Source organism: Musca domestica, unplaced genomic scaffold (genome assembly GCF_030504385.1).
Source record: "Musca domestica strain aabys unplaced genomic scaffold, Musca_domestica.polishedcontigs.V.1.1 2, whole genome shotgun sequence".
NCBI lineage: Eukaryota > Metazoa > Arthropoda > Insecta > Diptera > Muscidae > Musca > Musca domestica.
The window spans coordinates 27,778,274-27,794,626 of record NW_026712249.1 but is presented as its reverse complement, the minus strand read 5'-3'; the positions used below and the strand labels follow the sequence as shown (position 1 = coordinate 27,794,626).

The following is a 16,353-nucleotide window of genomic DNA, read 5'->3' as shown; positions in this document are numbered from 1 at the left end:
TAGTTTTGACTCTAGAGTGATTAAAACAGACGGACGGACGGACAGGGCTACTATATCGTCCTAGAATTTTACCCTGATCAAGGTCTAAATTTACCTTGTTAGGTCTAAAATTATTATTTCGATGACTTACAAATGGAATGACGAAACGGAATATAACGGTATAAATAAAATATTTAATATTATTGTTGAAAATCATAATCGCATAAAATTCGAGGACATTCAGTCCTGGCAGGTTTTTTTTTTAACATTTTACGTTTATAGATCTGATGTTTTAAGAAAAACTAAATTAATTCTAGGGGCAAAGTAGTGTAGTCACACCAGTTGTCTCCGGATAAAACATGGACAAAAACGATGAATAAAATGTGTATTTCATAAGAAATATCTTCAGTGATACCTTCTGAGGAAGATAAAAAGAACAATTTTCCCCATTCATTTTAGGCAGAAGAATTACACATTTTTCTTTCCGTTTTACAAATTTTCTGAAATTTGTTCATCAAGACACAGTTTATTGTTGAAAAATTTGAGACTACCTATGTAACAAATCTTTTCACACGTGTGCTGTCGACTTGTCATATCTTCATTTACATTGTAGTTTGGGACTAAAATCTTAACATTATTTATCCCAAAGGATCGCACTTTGCCCTCGGGCGTCAATTGAAATATGCGTTACAATGTTTACGCTTGAATGATAACAACAGGAAATTGATTACATCATTACAACATTAGTTCCGTTTGCACATGTCCCCAAAGCTGTACACATATCCCTCTTTGTTCTGTGACAAATTGAATCCGACATATACCCCGAAATGTGGACAGTTGTTCAAATGGCCAATAATGCGACATATGTTATAAAGGCCATACCCCTCACGCATGGAATTTATTAATATGAAATTATAACTATTTTGTCATGTGGCCTTTATGATTGCGGTAAAACAAACAACTATTTAGCATTATGGTTAAGGACCTTGCTTTTCTTTTTCTGCCCCGCAATTAATAGTTCTAAATCTACAACAAAAACAAATGAAGGTATCAGCGGCAATCTTAAGTTTTATCTCTTTCAAAATTTGTCTTAACATGATGCTGGGTTTTTGTTTTGCCTTAAACCAATCTCTTTTTCAAACTTAAGAAAAAAACCATTACAAATTGCTTAGCCCTCCTCCGGATTTGTTGTGGTCAGAATATTAAGGAGACACATAGACCTACATGGACATATTTTATTGTGGCTTTATATCAAAATTTATATGTTGCTCTTATGTGTTTCTTTGTTTTTGTTGGAGTTTCTTGATTCTAAAACCGCACCACCACCACCACACAGTTGTTGCCTGTCACCGGCAACGTCCATGAAAAATAGAAAGGAACAAAAAGTAAAATGTTTTTGTACTCCTTTACAATCTTCGCTTTTTGACCTTTTGCTATGGGACAGTGGGTTAATCTATACACCCTACAATAATTGTCCCTGTCTTCTATGTATAGGAAATGCTTAACCTCCTGACTACAAGGACTTTCAAAAATGTTTTACAAAGGCAATTCAAAGACATTAATCGGACGTAACTTTTTTTAAAGATATTCTTCCAAAGATCCTTTGGGAGTTGGAGTTTTTAAAAATATTGTTCCAGGACTCCTTGGTGCTCGGATTTATTACATATATATTTTCTAAGAATCGTTGGGTTGCCATCTTTTAGATATATTTTTCAAAAATCTTTAAAAATATTTAGGGAATAATTTTAGGGATTCCGGAAATTGTTTTAAATACTTTAATCGACAAGTCTTAGATGCGTGTTTTTATACCCTCCACCTTGGAAAGGAGGGTATATTAACTTTGTCATTCCGTTTGTAACATCCTTAAATATTAGTCGATTTAACGATGTCCGTCTGTCTGTCTGTCTGTCTGTCCGTCTGTCTGTCTGTATGTCTGTCTGTCTGTCTGTCTGTTGAAATCACGATACAGCCCACAGTATTTGACGTAGAGCGCCAAAATTTAGCAGAGCAATTGGTATTGTGTCTAGGATGGTTGGTATTGAAAATAAGATATATCGGTCCACGTTCTGGTATAGTCCCCATATAACGGTACCTCCCGATATTCGGTATTTTGATGATTTATGCCACATTATTTATCGGATTTGTCTGAAAATTGGTATTTGTAGGTCATAACGGGTCCCTGTATGTGTGGCAAAACATAGCATGTATAGGTCCACGTTTTGGTATAGCCTTCATATAATGGTACCTCCCGATATTCGATATTTTGATTATTTTTGCCACAGTTTTTAACGGATTTGTCTAAAAATTGGTATTTGTTGGTCATAATGAGTTCCAGCTCCGGTGGCGAAACATTGCATGTATGGGTCCATGATTTGGTATAGCCCCCATATAACGGTACCTCCCGATATTCGGTATTTTGATGGTTTTTGCAACATTTTTTCACTGATTTGTGTAAAGATTGGTATTTGTGAGTCATAATGGGTCCTAGTTCGTGTGGCGAAACATTGTACGTATAGGTCCACGTTTTGGTATAGTCCCCATATAACGGTAGCTCCCAATATTCGGTATTTTGATGATTTTTGAATGATTTTTTCACGAATTTCACTGAAAATTTGGTAGTTGTAGATCATAATGGGTCCCAGTTCGTGTGGCGAGTCATTGTAATTATAGGTCCACGTTTTGGTATAGCCCCCATATAACGGTACCTCCCGATATTCGGTAATTTGATGATTTTTGCCCCTTTTTTTCATGTATTTGTCTGAAAATTGGTATTTGTAGGTCATAATGGGTTCTAGCTCCGTTGGCGGAACCTTGCATGTGTAGGTCCACGATTTGGTAGAGCCCACATATAACGGTACCTCCCGATATTCGGCATTTTAATGGTTTTTGCCACATTTCTTCTAATGTTTCCTTTACCCTAAGGTGGAGGGTATTAAAAGTTTGGCCCGGCCGAACTTAATGTTTTTTTACTTGTTTAATAATTGTATTGATTAGACTTAGGAGCGTAGACTTTTATGAAATAATTTTCTCGACTTGTCTTAGAATTGTGGATTTTTTAAAATAAATTTTACTCCACAGACTAAGGAGAGTTCATTTTTGAAAATAATTTTGTTGGTTAGTAATAAAAACTTAGATATAAAAGGGATTTTTTTACTAACCTTAGGGCGTGAAATTTTCAAAATAAATTCATTGTCTAGCATTTGGACGTAAATTATTTTAATAATTTTATTTACTACTTGTTAAGGCGTGGATTTGTTTAAAATATTTTTTAAGGAGTTTGGATTTTTTTGACAGTATTCTTCAAAGTATACTTTATAGATTGGAATTTTTAAAAATATTGTGAAAAATAGTCTGAAGGTCGTGGCTATTTTGAAATTATTTTCCTAGGGTAAGTCGTTTCAATATATCTTGAGTGCGCGGATTTTTAAAGCAGTCTTAGGAAGTGATTTTTCTAAAATATTTTTGAGTTGTCACGGAGTAGGACGTGGCTTTAGACATTAAAACTCTTTGAAGCAGTCTTAGGGCCTTGAATATTTTAACATTTTTTTTCAAGGAGCCTTAGGAGCGTGATTTTTATTGAATGGAGTGTTGTACTCCCAAACAAGCGCTTCGCCGGGAATGGACCTAAATAACGCAGGGCAAAATTCGGACAGAGTGTGACGGTTTCATTGACCATTTGAAGACCATAATTCGTGTCAAAGGTGGCAAATTCGAACAAATCTAAACTTTTTCTAAAATTTGATGCTGTTTCCGACATTTTGTGCTTTCATTCTATAAAATTTAAGAAAAAAAAATAAAAATGATGGCGTTTGACTTATTTGCAGTTTTTTCATCTCACCGTGTATAGTTGAATTTTATGCAAAATAATTTGAGAAATACTTTACAGGCTACGACCACGTTTAAAGGAAGATTTTAACCATGATTTGAAAAAAGGACCAAAAATACCCATTTTATAACTCGATTTAGGGTTAAAAGTTTCTGACCAAAGTAATCCTCATATTGTTACCTGTAATATTGCCAAAGATACTGCATACCTAAAATCAATGGATTCCAAGTAATCATAGTCCAAAAATTTGGAAGAGTGTGGAAAATAATTGCTGTATTGTTTACTATGCGATGTAAACTTTCAAAACACCGATACAAGTTTAATTCATCTATTTTTAGTTCCATTTCCAAAATCTGCAGGATTTTTCTTGTAGTAATTAAAAAGAAATAAATTTTGTTATTTTATAAGGACTTTTGGGGTTAAGGATTTTCTTTTAAATAATTTTATGACTAGTCCTTGGGCTTGTGCTTTTTACAAGAAGTCTAAGGGCTAATTTTTTAAAAAATCGAAGAATTGACTGAAAGTATAGCTTTTTGAAATATTTCTTAAAAAAATGTTTTCCAGGATTTGCAGAGCCATAAATGAGGAGTTTTGTGAAATATTTGTTTCAAGGACTCGCAAAGCTGTCAACGTGATTTTTTAAGGCCATGGCATGCTATAAACTTTAATTTATGAAAAAAACTAAAACATATTTTTCAAGGACTTTATCGAAAATATATTTTCCTAGGACTAGTTGAGAGATAAATGTGGATTTAAAAAATATTGTTCGAGGATATTTAATTTTCATTTTTTGTGGATTATGTAAAATATTTATTTTTTTAATTTTTTTGGGTGATAAATTTGGATTATAATAATAAATAAATATTGCTCAAGGATTTATTTATTGTTATCATATTGATGCTTCTAAAATGCCTCATTGTAGGGTATCAAAATCCCTCCCACTATTGTCACTTCTCTACTTCATTGTAGTTTAAATTTGCAGTATCGTTTCTTGTTTGTTTTGTAGAATATTTTGTTGGACTTTCGTTGCCATTTTGCTAGTTCACCCAGCTAGTTGCCATCAGCTACCATGAAGAAGAAGGCGTAATTTTTCTGTGGTAACTTTTACTTCCGGCCTGCCGGCCATTGGTTCGCCCGTTTTTTGTTTGGCGGCATGTTGTTGCGGTCTGCAAGAAATTCATATACTTCCACTCCATGTGACAGTATGTGGTAAAAGTCCTATTAGTTTGTGTTTTCTTTAGTGAGCCACATAGTATGTGGCTTCTTGTGTAGTTTCGTTTTTTTCGTTCTTTCCTTGCATTTTGTTGGTCAGTCCGTGCAGGAGGCCAACCATGTTCATATGATGTTGTGTAATATGTCAGTGACAGGATTTGATTTTTTATATATTATTTGTATTCTTTGGTGTTTGGACTTTGTGGTAGGTGGATGTTAATAGTTGTGGTTTTCAAAGTTTTGAAATTCTTCTTCAAGTTTTATAACTTAATAAATAAGTGTTTAAAGTTGGATATTAGAAATTATTTTGTATTTGTTGCTGTGGCTAAGATTTGGGGGGAGAGAGCGTATTGTTTTTAAAGGGAATTTTTTAAAAGAATATCAAAATATCTTACTTTTTGTTATATTTATGCTTTGTAAATAGTGTACCATTTGAGAACAATTTTCAATCACAACAATTTAAAAAGAATCAGTCGGTTTTACAAACAGATTTATACCGTCAGCAAATGTCCCTTTATTTAAATATATTTTGGCATGCGTTATGATTAATAAAAAATGTTTACCCTTTTTGGCGGAGGTACGATAGAATTAGGCCGATATAAATATTGAGAAGTGACAGATTTGGACTTTATCGACTATTTCCTTCGTTTAATACGAAATATGTTTTTATACCCTACACAACATAGTGGTAAGGGCATTACTTCTTTGTGCATTTTTTGTAACATGGAGAAGGAAGCAAGATAGACCCATAGTTACTTTTGAGGACCTCCATAGAATTACTTTCTGAGTTTATTTATGAATGTCAGTCCATCTGTCCGTCCGTCCGTCTGTCCGTCTGTCCATGTATTCTTGTGAACAAAATGCAGGTCGCATTTATAATCCGATTGCGATGAAATTTTCCAAACAACATTTTTTTGGCCCAAGGACGAACCCTATTGAAATTGGAGATAATCGGTGAAAAATTGGCTCCCATATATATCTTCGTCCGATTTGCCTTTTATTGTGCACCAAACGTGTAATATCAGCCCGAATAGTATGGAATTTTGCACATAAAACCAAATTAGGCCTGAAAATAAGTGTGCCAAATTTTATCGAAATCGGTTCAGATATAGCTATAGCTCCAATATATATTGTTCATCCGATTTGTTATTTTAGTCCACCGCAGCCGTAATATGAACTTTGAACTTTGAAAGTCGGTTCAGATATAGTTATAGCTCCCATATATATTGTTCATCCGATTTGTTATATTTGTTACCCACAGTCGTAATATGCACTCCGTAACTACGATATTCAGGGAAATATATTAAATACAGCTCAGAAATGTCTTTGCCAAATTTTATCGAGATCGGTTCAGATTTGGATATAGCTCCCATATATATCTTTATCTGATTTCAAATTAATTTTGCACCAAATGGGCAATACAAATCCGAATACAAATGCTTCGACATATTTAGTCCTTTGAACTTCAAATTATAATTATAATCATGGCGTGTATGAATGAATTCTCCCATAATAACTTTTAATTGTTATACGGAGCTCTACTAAAACCATATTATCAAATTTCAGAACTTTATCTCTATTCGTTCACCCGATACCAAATATAGTACCATTCAGTACTTTTTCGAACAATTATAGCATATATTTCCGAAAACACCTCCATATGTCGGAGCTACGCATAAATAACGACCTTAATATCAACTTCAATATGTCCAGACTACACATGAACAGCGACTCTTATACTAAATTTCAGATTTCGAGCACTTTCTGTTCACCCAATACCAAATTGTACCAAATATAGTACTATATACCAAATTTCAGGTTTAAAGCTGTATCCGTTAGTACAATACCAAATGGTACCATTTCAGAAATTTAGTAACATTAAGAAATTTACAGTTCGAATTTCTAATAACCGTTCGGCGCACCTATTCTGCACTCCATCAATGGCTCTCATCCCAAATTTCATTCCGCTTATCACACGCATAGCCATAAAGACTGATCGTCTTTCAAAATTTCAACTTTCTAGCCCAGCCAATTAGTCAGTTATTTCAATACTCCTTGATAAATATATATAGATAAGTTCGAATTTTTCAAATTTCATACATACCTCAGTCCTACACTTAAAATTTCCAATACTACCTCTATACCACACAATCCCATAGAAATGTTATTTCCAAATTTTAGGATTCCAGTTCTATCCGTTCACCATTATTCCAATTTGTACAAATTTTAGTACAATTTAGTACACATAAGTGCATATTTCCATAACAACCTGCATCATACAATTTAATAGAATTAGTATTTCCCAATATCAGGATTCCAGCCATATCGGTTCACCCAAATCTTTATTGTTTCAAATTTAGTACAACTTGGAAAAATTAGGATTAGGTTCCCATACCATACACACACCACAATCCCAACACTCCCACTCCAATTAAAATTATCTGGATTACATCCCTATCGGATCGCCTAAGTACACATTGTTGCAAGTTTGGTACCATGTAATACAGATAAGTACGAATCTCCAATATGTTTTACATAAACCAATCCTACACTCCAAAAGTAATCCCAATTCCATGTTTCAGGATTCCAGCTCTATTGGTTCAACTGAATCCAAATTGTACCACACTTAGTACATTTAAGTTCATATTTCCAAATTCCAAGACCACCTACATATCCCAATCCTACACCAGCTCTATTTGTTCACCAAAATCAAACTTGTATCAAATTTAGTACAATTTAGTACACTTAAGTAAAATTTGTTTTAATAACAACCTGCATCATTAAGTCAAACTCATTCATTCGTTCACCCAAATCCAAATTGTACCAAATGTACTGATGTAGGTACACTCCAATAAAAATCCTATTCCAATTTTAAGGATACTAGCACTATTGGTTCGCCCAATTTTTAAATTGTACCAAATCTAGTACCATATAACCACTAACCACAAACTAAACCACTAACTAAAGTACAATTTTTTTATATCAACCTTCACCATACAGTCCTCGCTTAAAATTTTAAGATTCTAGATTTCAGGATTCTAGCTCCATCCGTTTCTCCGAACTCAAATTGTACAAAATTTAGTACGGTTTATTACTTTTCGTATACTTAAGTTCACACTTTCAAAACTACCTCCTTATATCGACGCTACTCCTCAAACTTCCAAATTTCAAGTTTTTAGCCCTAATCGTTCATATGATACGAAATAGTACCAAATACTGTAAGTTTTAGTACTTTTCGTACAATTATAGTACGAATTTCGAAAAACCCTTTGGTACATCTATCATATACTCTACCAGTGACCCTCATTTCTAGTTCTAGCTCAACTGTTTCCTCTAATAAAAAGGGTACCATATTTAGTAACTTTTAATACTGTTCGTACCGTTCTAGAATGAATTTCCAAAAACCTAAAATTATTTGGCACTTACGGACCAAGAGTCACCCTCGCATAAAATTTCAAGATTCTAGATTTCAGGATTTCAGCTCCATTCGTTTCTCCGAATTTAAAATGTACTAAATTTAGTACGGAATCGGGAATCTAGGTTTAAAAATAGAGTCGATACAAGGAGGTAGTATTCAAAGTGTGTACTCATGTATACGAAAAGTACTAAAGTATACATGAGTACACACTTTGAATACTACCTCCTTGTATCGACTCTATTATTAAACCTAGATTCCTTTTCCAAATTTCAAGTTTTTGGCCCTAACCGTTCATATGATATGAAATTGTACCAAATGCTGTAAATTGTAATACTTTTCGTTCGCTTACAGTGCGAATTTCCAAAAACCCTATTGGTAAATCTATCATATACTCTACCAGTGACCCCCATCTCAAAACCCATTGACTCTTACCCAAAATTTGAAGATTCTAAATTGCAGGATTAAAGCTTCAACCGTTTCTCCAAATTCAAATTGTACTAAATCTACTACAGTTTAGTACTTTTCGTATACATAAGTACACACTTTCAAAACTTCCTTGCATCGACTCTACTCCTCAATTCCTAACCTTTCATATGATACGAAATAGTACCAAATGCTATAAATTTTAGTACTTTTCGTACACTTATAGTGCGAGGTTCCAATACATCTATCATACACTCCACCAGTGACCTTTATTCCAAATTTAAAGAGTTCCAGCTCAACTGCTTCCTTAAATACACAAGGGTACCATATTTAGTACTTTTCGTTCGAATTTCCAAAAACTCAGCCGTATGACACCTTCGGACCAAGAGTGACCCTCAAAATTCCAGTCAATTACTTAACTCTTTTATTAATACAGTTTACAATTACTTTATTTATTTTCTACAACTTTTGGTTACATTTAAAAGATACATCGCTATAATGTACAGCTACACAGATCACGCTTTACATGCGGCTAATTTTTTCAAAGCCACACGATCAACTTTACCACATGTGGTCAATGGTACGGAATCCACAAAATGGATATGCTCGATCATTGCTAATTGTCTCTCGTTCAGATGGGGTTTCAAAGTCTCCAGGATTTTTGCAGAGATTTCCTTATGACTGGCCGTTACATTTGAATTAAGGACAACGAAAAAGGCAGCTGCCTCATTGGGATCATTTGGCGTCTTGCGATAACCAGCCATGCGGGCCACATAAACCTCGGGCAAATTAATGGTGATATATTCCAGGGTATTGGGGATTATCTAAAAGTTTGAAGAAGGTGTTACAATTTCCAAAATAAAATTATTATTTCCCACAACTCACCACTTCCCCATTGGATTTAATCAAATCCTTATATCTGGCCAAGACATGAAGCTTCCCCTGCTCATCGACCAATCCATAGTCACCATTTACGAAAAGTCCATATTCATTGTAATATACAGAGTTATCCAACGACTTGTAACCCTTCAGCGGATATGGTGGTCTCACCGCAATTTGGCCCGGTTGATTCACACCCAACGGCTGGTTCTGATCATCCAGGATTTGTATCTCATAACCCGGCAGTGGCTTACCACCATTGACATACAAATCATTACATATCACCGTACTCATCTCTGTCATGCCATAACAATGGAAATTCTTGGCATTAACTGCATGTTTCTTGGACATTTCCAAAATGACTTTAGTGGCCGGTTCACCGCCCAACTGGATGCTACGAAGACACTTCAAACTTTCCCTATCGCCATCATCCAATTCCAATAGAATATCATAGAATATAGAGGGCGCCACAAAGATATGGGTAATACCACTGCTGCGCAATAGCTTCAAACCATACTTCCCCGTAGGCACACCACATGAACTAACCCTTTTAATTCCGAAGAGCATGGATTGGAACATAACAGCCGCCTGGCTGATCCAACGCAGAGGACTGAAGGAGAATACCACAGAGTTTTCATTCAAGGGTGCATAGTTCTCATCATTGTCCCACCAAATCGTGATGCCATGTATCATCAGGGCATGGGTAATTTGTACGATCTTCGGTAGACCTGTTGATCCGGATGTCAAAGCCAAGAGGGCGATTTCTTCACGGGTATCTTTGATTTCAACACTTTTGAAATTATCAAAATCTACAGGGTGTTCGGGTTGTTTTAGGAGATCATTTTTGACATTGGGTTGTTGGACGCCATTGATTGCAACTAGGAGTGGCTGGGCTTTGCTTTGGGCAAGACTGGATTGGATTTTATTTAGGTACTTCTCCTCATAGAAAATTGCCGCAGGTTCCAGAAGGTCAAATAAACCCGATGTCGATTCTGTAGAGGATAATGAAAAAATGGATTTTAATTAAAATAAAACTAGAAAAATTATATAACATAAACCAGTAAGGAAAAGTCTCTTACTATACGAAATTCCTGAGAATTCTGTATACTTAGCAACTTCGTATAGCAAATATTCGTTAATATCAGAATCTGCCCGGAGAATTTCATACCAACTATGTTTATTAAACTTCGGAATACTACGAAAAAAAAATTAAAGCAACTCAGTAGATTATACAAGTGTAGCTAAAACTAAACTAAACATGTATCGGGGGTTTGAAAGTTAACATCGAAAAAAAAAACTTAAATAGGGGGGACAAATTAATTTCTTAAAAAAAAAATATAAAATAGAGCTAAAAACTAAAAATTTATCTCCTTTTCAAGTTAACATCGCAAATGTACCTAAAGTTCCTCCTTTTATATATATATATTTTTTTTTTTTGAAAGATTCCTTGGTATCCTTGCAATTTAGGATAAAATTAACCCACCCAACCAAATTGACTTCTTCTGTTGAATGTAAATTTCAACTATTTCAGAGCGCTCGCGTGGCGTGTATTGGTTCATGGTAAAAATCTGCTTGGACTGACACTTCAAACGCGGTATGTCATTAAGCGATGTGACATCTCTGTCAAAAGTTATGGCGTTGCCGGATGGGTCCGTCGAATATGGGCAACCCTGTACAGCATTTTTTAATTTAATAGCCATGACCATATGTGATATTTCGCAATTTCGCAACATTTAATATGGAGCTATATAGAAAGCTTTGAGTTACGTCAAAAATCGTTAGTTGAAAAAATGGATCATATCGGTCCTCTTTTTGCTATAGTCCCCATTTAAATATTTTTAACGTTTTAGTCATATTTTCCATTTAATTTCGCCATATTTTGATTTTATTAATTCCTGTCATATTAAAACCCTACGAAAAAAAAAATATATCACTATAGGTCCACCATTTGGTCTAAAACTAATATCCTTCGATTTTAAATTTGTTAGGATCTTTCTAAGAGAGATAATTTTTATTTTGACTAAAGTACGTGTTTTCTAAACCTAGAAAATAATAAGCTTTATTAATAACATCATACTCAATTTTTGTCGGGCTCAGATTTAATTAGATCCTAATTTTTGGTTAGGAGTTTCCTGAAGAAATTTTTCACAAATTCATTGATTTTCAAAAAAAAAATCTTAAGAAATCCAAGAGAATTGGTTAGTAAGGTTTAAAAAAAAAAAAAAAAAAACTTACAAAAATTACGATTTTTACTCTAAAGAACCATGAAAAAACAGGAAAGACTAAAACAATTCGTTATTAGTGGTAAGGATGTACTTGAAAATATCCCAGAACTTCCCAATTTTCTACCGGACAATTTTTAAGCTATTTTTTAAAAACTATACAACTTGCTGTCTGTTGGTCCTCTTGAAGAAAGAATTCCATTATTTTCGGTTCACGAAGAAGAAATAACCTATTTTTGTAATTTTTTTCCTGAAATCATCCTTAAAAGTATTTTTTTATCCATTATTAATGGTGAGGAGGTCCCTGGCTTACCATCAGGAAGTTATTGAAAAAAAGCAGAAATTTTAGGTTAGGAAGTTTTGCAAAAATCTTTATCAACTGACGATTTTTATCCACGACTTTCGGTGAGAAGATCTTTTCAATAAAAGTTATGTTGAAAGACATTGTAAAAAGTACTTTCTAAAAATCTTAAATATTATCTGATTTTTAAACAGGAAGGCCTTATCGAAAATATTGTTTAAAGACCTTGCCCAAAACATCACAGATAATTTACGATTTCAGGTAGAAAGTCCTTGAAATATGTTGAAATACTTAATATATGAAAGTCCACGATTTTTGGTCAGTTGGTCCTTGTTAACAATAGCTCTAAAATATCTAAGATTTTCGGCCAAGGCGTCATTGTAAAAAAAATCCTTCAGGAAGACCTCATAAAAGTTGTAAAAATATAATCCAGGAAGACCTTGTAAGAAATATTCTTAAAAAAATCCACGAATTCTTAAAAAAAATCAAAAATCAACGATTTCTTGTTTCAGGAAGATATCGCAAAAATTCACGATTTTTATGGAACATCTTTTAAAAATTAGCCTTAAAACTTGGCATTTTTCTGAAAACCTTGTTCAAATATTTTGTATAGTACAGGTGCCCTCAAAAATGATATAAAAAATTTCAAGATTTTCAACCCAGAAGTTTTTGAATAATATTTTCAAAGGACTTACTATGCTTGGCCAGAAAATCTTTGCTTTTTTTGTAAAAAAAACACTCTTGTAATTCTAAGAATCATTTCTCAGACTTCAAGTCTTAAAATCGTGGATATTTCTAAAAATGTTCAGTCAAAATTGGAAAAAGTTTATAGATTTTTTTAGTTTTAAATATAACATTTTCTTCCACTTAATTAGACCCTTTTTATGATGCCGAAACGATTTCGTTAAAAAATGTGTCGAAATTCATAAAATTTCCCACATCATAGACTAATATTGTCTATTCTTTATTCTAAAGAGTTATTTATCAGTGTGTACCTACATAAAACAAACTTCCTATTATTCCCTGAAATAATGATTGACAGATATATGGCCTAATTTGATTATTTTGAAGAATCACGATTGAAATTAAAATACCAATTCAAAAAAAGTTGTTTTTGACCTTGGACCAGTAATCCAAACTGGAAAGATTTTGTTGTTATGCAAATAAAAGAAAGATGTACAAAAAAAAATAATAATAAAATATGCCCCTTCAAACATATTAGAAATGTTAACAACGAAAACCAGTTAAGCAAATCGGCGGGCAATACATTCTTTTAAATTGTTTCATTCGAAAATATTATTTTGAACATTATAACTATTTAATTTTTGATTTTATATTTTATTTGGAAGATACTTGGAAAAAATTATATTATGACCGGTTTAATTTTGCCTTTTGATAACAATATTTTTATATCCCACACGACTGAGAGTTAATTATAAATTTCTTTTGGTCAAAAAGTTTTTAACACCTCGATATATTTGGTCTATACCCAGTTAGCTATGTGGATTCTTCCATCCGTCCGTCTATCCGTAGTAATTGTTCTGAGCTCGTTTCAGGGGAAGGTTAAAAAGCACTTAGACACATACCTAATATTTCCCCAAGCAGGAAATTCAAATCTATTTGTCAACTTCGTGAAAACTAGTGTACGATCAACTCCGCTCAAAAATGTTTAGGAAATTTCGTAATATTTTACTTTTGACCAACTTCTTGGAAATAGTTTTTTATTTAGTTTTCCATTTATAATTTTGAAGATAATTCTTACTATTAGTATTATTATACCCTACATGTATTGGGGGTATTATAAGTTTGATTAGGCCAAAAATTATGTAACACCTCGAAATATGGAGGTAGGATTAAGGTCAGAATAATTATGAACCAATCGACGTGGAAATTTACATTAAGTTAGAGTTTAGGAGTGGGCAGAAGCCTGCTAATTTGGTAGGCCATGGGACAATATTTAGCGGGTAAAATATACCCTAAACTTTATGTAAGGAAATTAGAAAATTTCCACTAAACCGCGAATATTTTTAATCCCAGCCAAATCACAAATACATTAAAAGGTCACTTCTTGTCTGCTAGCCAAGGAATCGGATATATAGAAAAATAGGTACAATATATATGTAAAAGAATAGATCATAATTATTCTGCTTATAAGTTAAGAACCGCTGGGCCGACTTTCAAGATTCCCATCAATTTGGAATGGTCTCTTGCCAGAAACGGATAAAGTCTAATTTTTTAAATTTTTGTCATATTTTTATCGCTATTTTTTTAATTTTAATTAAATTTTTGAATTTTTAAAATTTCTTGATTTTTTTTTTAATTTATACACAACATTTTTTAATTTATACCGCAACATTACGTTTTGAGGGTATTATATGCATGTCACAGTTATCGTCCGATCCTCACGAAATTTTGCATGAGAGTAGAGTTAGGGTCAGAATTAAAGCCTATTTTTCTTAAGATGTACATTTATGGATTCAGATGGACTAAAACATTTAATTCTTTCTAATTTTCTAGCCGCTCTATAGACCACAACTGAAAACTAATCGACACGGAATTTCACATCAGGAGAGACACAAGAACAGGGGCATTATTTTTGACATTATTTCAAAAACGAAATCTTCCAAAATGGATTTCGACATAAGGGGACTTCGAACAAATTGTAGTGTTGTAGGGTATCACATGGTCGGCCCGCTACAAATTTCATCTCCACTCACCCTCATCCAAATGAACTTCAATGTAATTCGGCAGTGCACCGATTAGAATACAACCGAATGTCAACACCGATATCCATTCGTTATTCATTGAATAAAAGATGACACAATCGCCCTTCTTGATGCCCAAACGTTGTAGATTCAAGGCAATCAGAATCGATTCTTCGTAGACATCTTTGGCCGTTTTTATAACATTTGTATCGTAGAAATGATCAATAACTTTATTCGCATCAATTGTACGCATCGTTTGCAGAAACTTTTCTCCCATGGACAATTTTGTGACATCTCCATATGGATAGTTAACCGATTTCCATATTTTTGTCTTGGGATCTTGAACAATTTTCAAATATTCTTCAGGCATTTTTTTGCACTGTTCTTTTTTTTTTTTTTCTTTTTTTTTTCACAAATGTTTTTTTATTGCGTCTTCTATTATTGTCACCTAACGTTTGATTGACCGAACGTCTTGTTCCGCTTTGTCTGAAACTACTATTGTCACTACTGTCGAGGGCCGGTCTGTTCGTTGGTTTTAAGCGGCGAGAAGCAAGTCATGTAATAGCTTTGATTTTTAGTGAGCGAAAGAGATATCACAAAAAATGGAAATATTATTCCACTGGTGATCGTATCGCTGCCGGCAAACAACAACAGAATTGCTGTAGGTCTTAGAAAGTATTCTAAACACGAGTATGTTTATTAGAACATATAGAAATTATCAACAAAGATAACGATTGGTTGACAGGGTGTTCAGTTTTCGATTCATAGATAATTTGTTAATTTAATGGGCTTGAGTACCCATTAGAAATCTTTCAGATTTAAAATTATGATAGTGAATAAAAAACACTTAATTTAATTTTCGTCATTCCAAAGTGTGTGGAGCCTATTTCGTTGACAGTAGTTAAATTTATTTGTTCAGATTTGGTTAGATTTTAAGTTCTCTCTTTATCAGACCACACTGTTAGAGATGTCAACAACTAAATAGGATTTGAGTAATTTTTATATGGACATTGGGATGGCCAGTAAATATTGTGAATATAAGGTTTTGAAATATTTGCTAAGGGTCGTTAATAATTAAACTGTGTGACAATATATATTTTTCAATAATTACAAGATTGGAACGGTGGATTATGAAAGTAGAGCTGAAAATAGAAGACACTTGAATCAATGTTTTGAAAGTTTCTTATCATAAAGTAAAATAAATATAGAAGTTCCCCCGCTTCCATATTTATTGAAATTTTCGCAATAGTAGTGTCGGGAGGGGCCGACTATATAATACCCTTATGGTCGGGACCGCCCGACTTTTGACTTTTCCTTACTTTTCTTTTGATAAATTCTTACCTATTTTAGGGCAGATACCAGAAGAAGTGAGCCTGTATGCATATGTA

The 16,353-nt window shown here is 33.5% G+C and overlaps 1 protein-coding gene across 1 annotated transcript; it reads right to left on the bottom strand.

Annotated features, from left to right (window-relative positions):
• Window positions 1-9,289: 9,289 nt before the first annotated feature.
• LOC101891505 (luciferin 4-monooxygenase) lies at window positions 9,290-15,569 on the bottom strand. The gene is made up of 3 exons (XM_005176582.4): window positions 14,978-15,569; window positions 9,744-10,729; window positions 9,290-9,682 (listed from the first exon to the last, which is right to left on the bottom strand). Exons 1-3 carry the CDS (start codon window positions 15,333-15,335, stop codon window positions 9,374-9,376), a joined length of 1,653 nt encoding a protein of 550 aa, XP_005176639.1. The 5' UTR covers window positions 15,336-15,569; the 3' UTR covers window positions 9,290-9,373.
• Between the last annotated feature and the right edge of the window lie 784 nt (window positions 15,570-16,353).

Bases quoted from the DNA above. Each gene is read 5' to 3' on its own strand.
- LOC101891505 (XM_005176582.4), bottom strand. From the start codon at position 15,335: ATGCCTGAAGAATATTTGAAAATTGTTCAAGATCCCAAGACAAAAATA. The intron at 10,730-14,977 runs GTGAGTGGAGAT...TATCCTCTACAG, and splicing joins TGAAGTTCATTTGGATGAGG to AATCGACATCGGGTTTATTT. The intron at 9,683-9,743 runs GTGAGTTGTGGG...TCAAACTTTTAG, and splicing joins TTAAATCCAATGGGGAAGTG to ATAATCCCCAATACCCTGGA.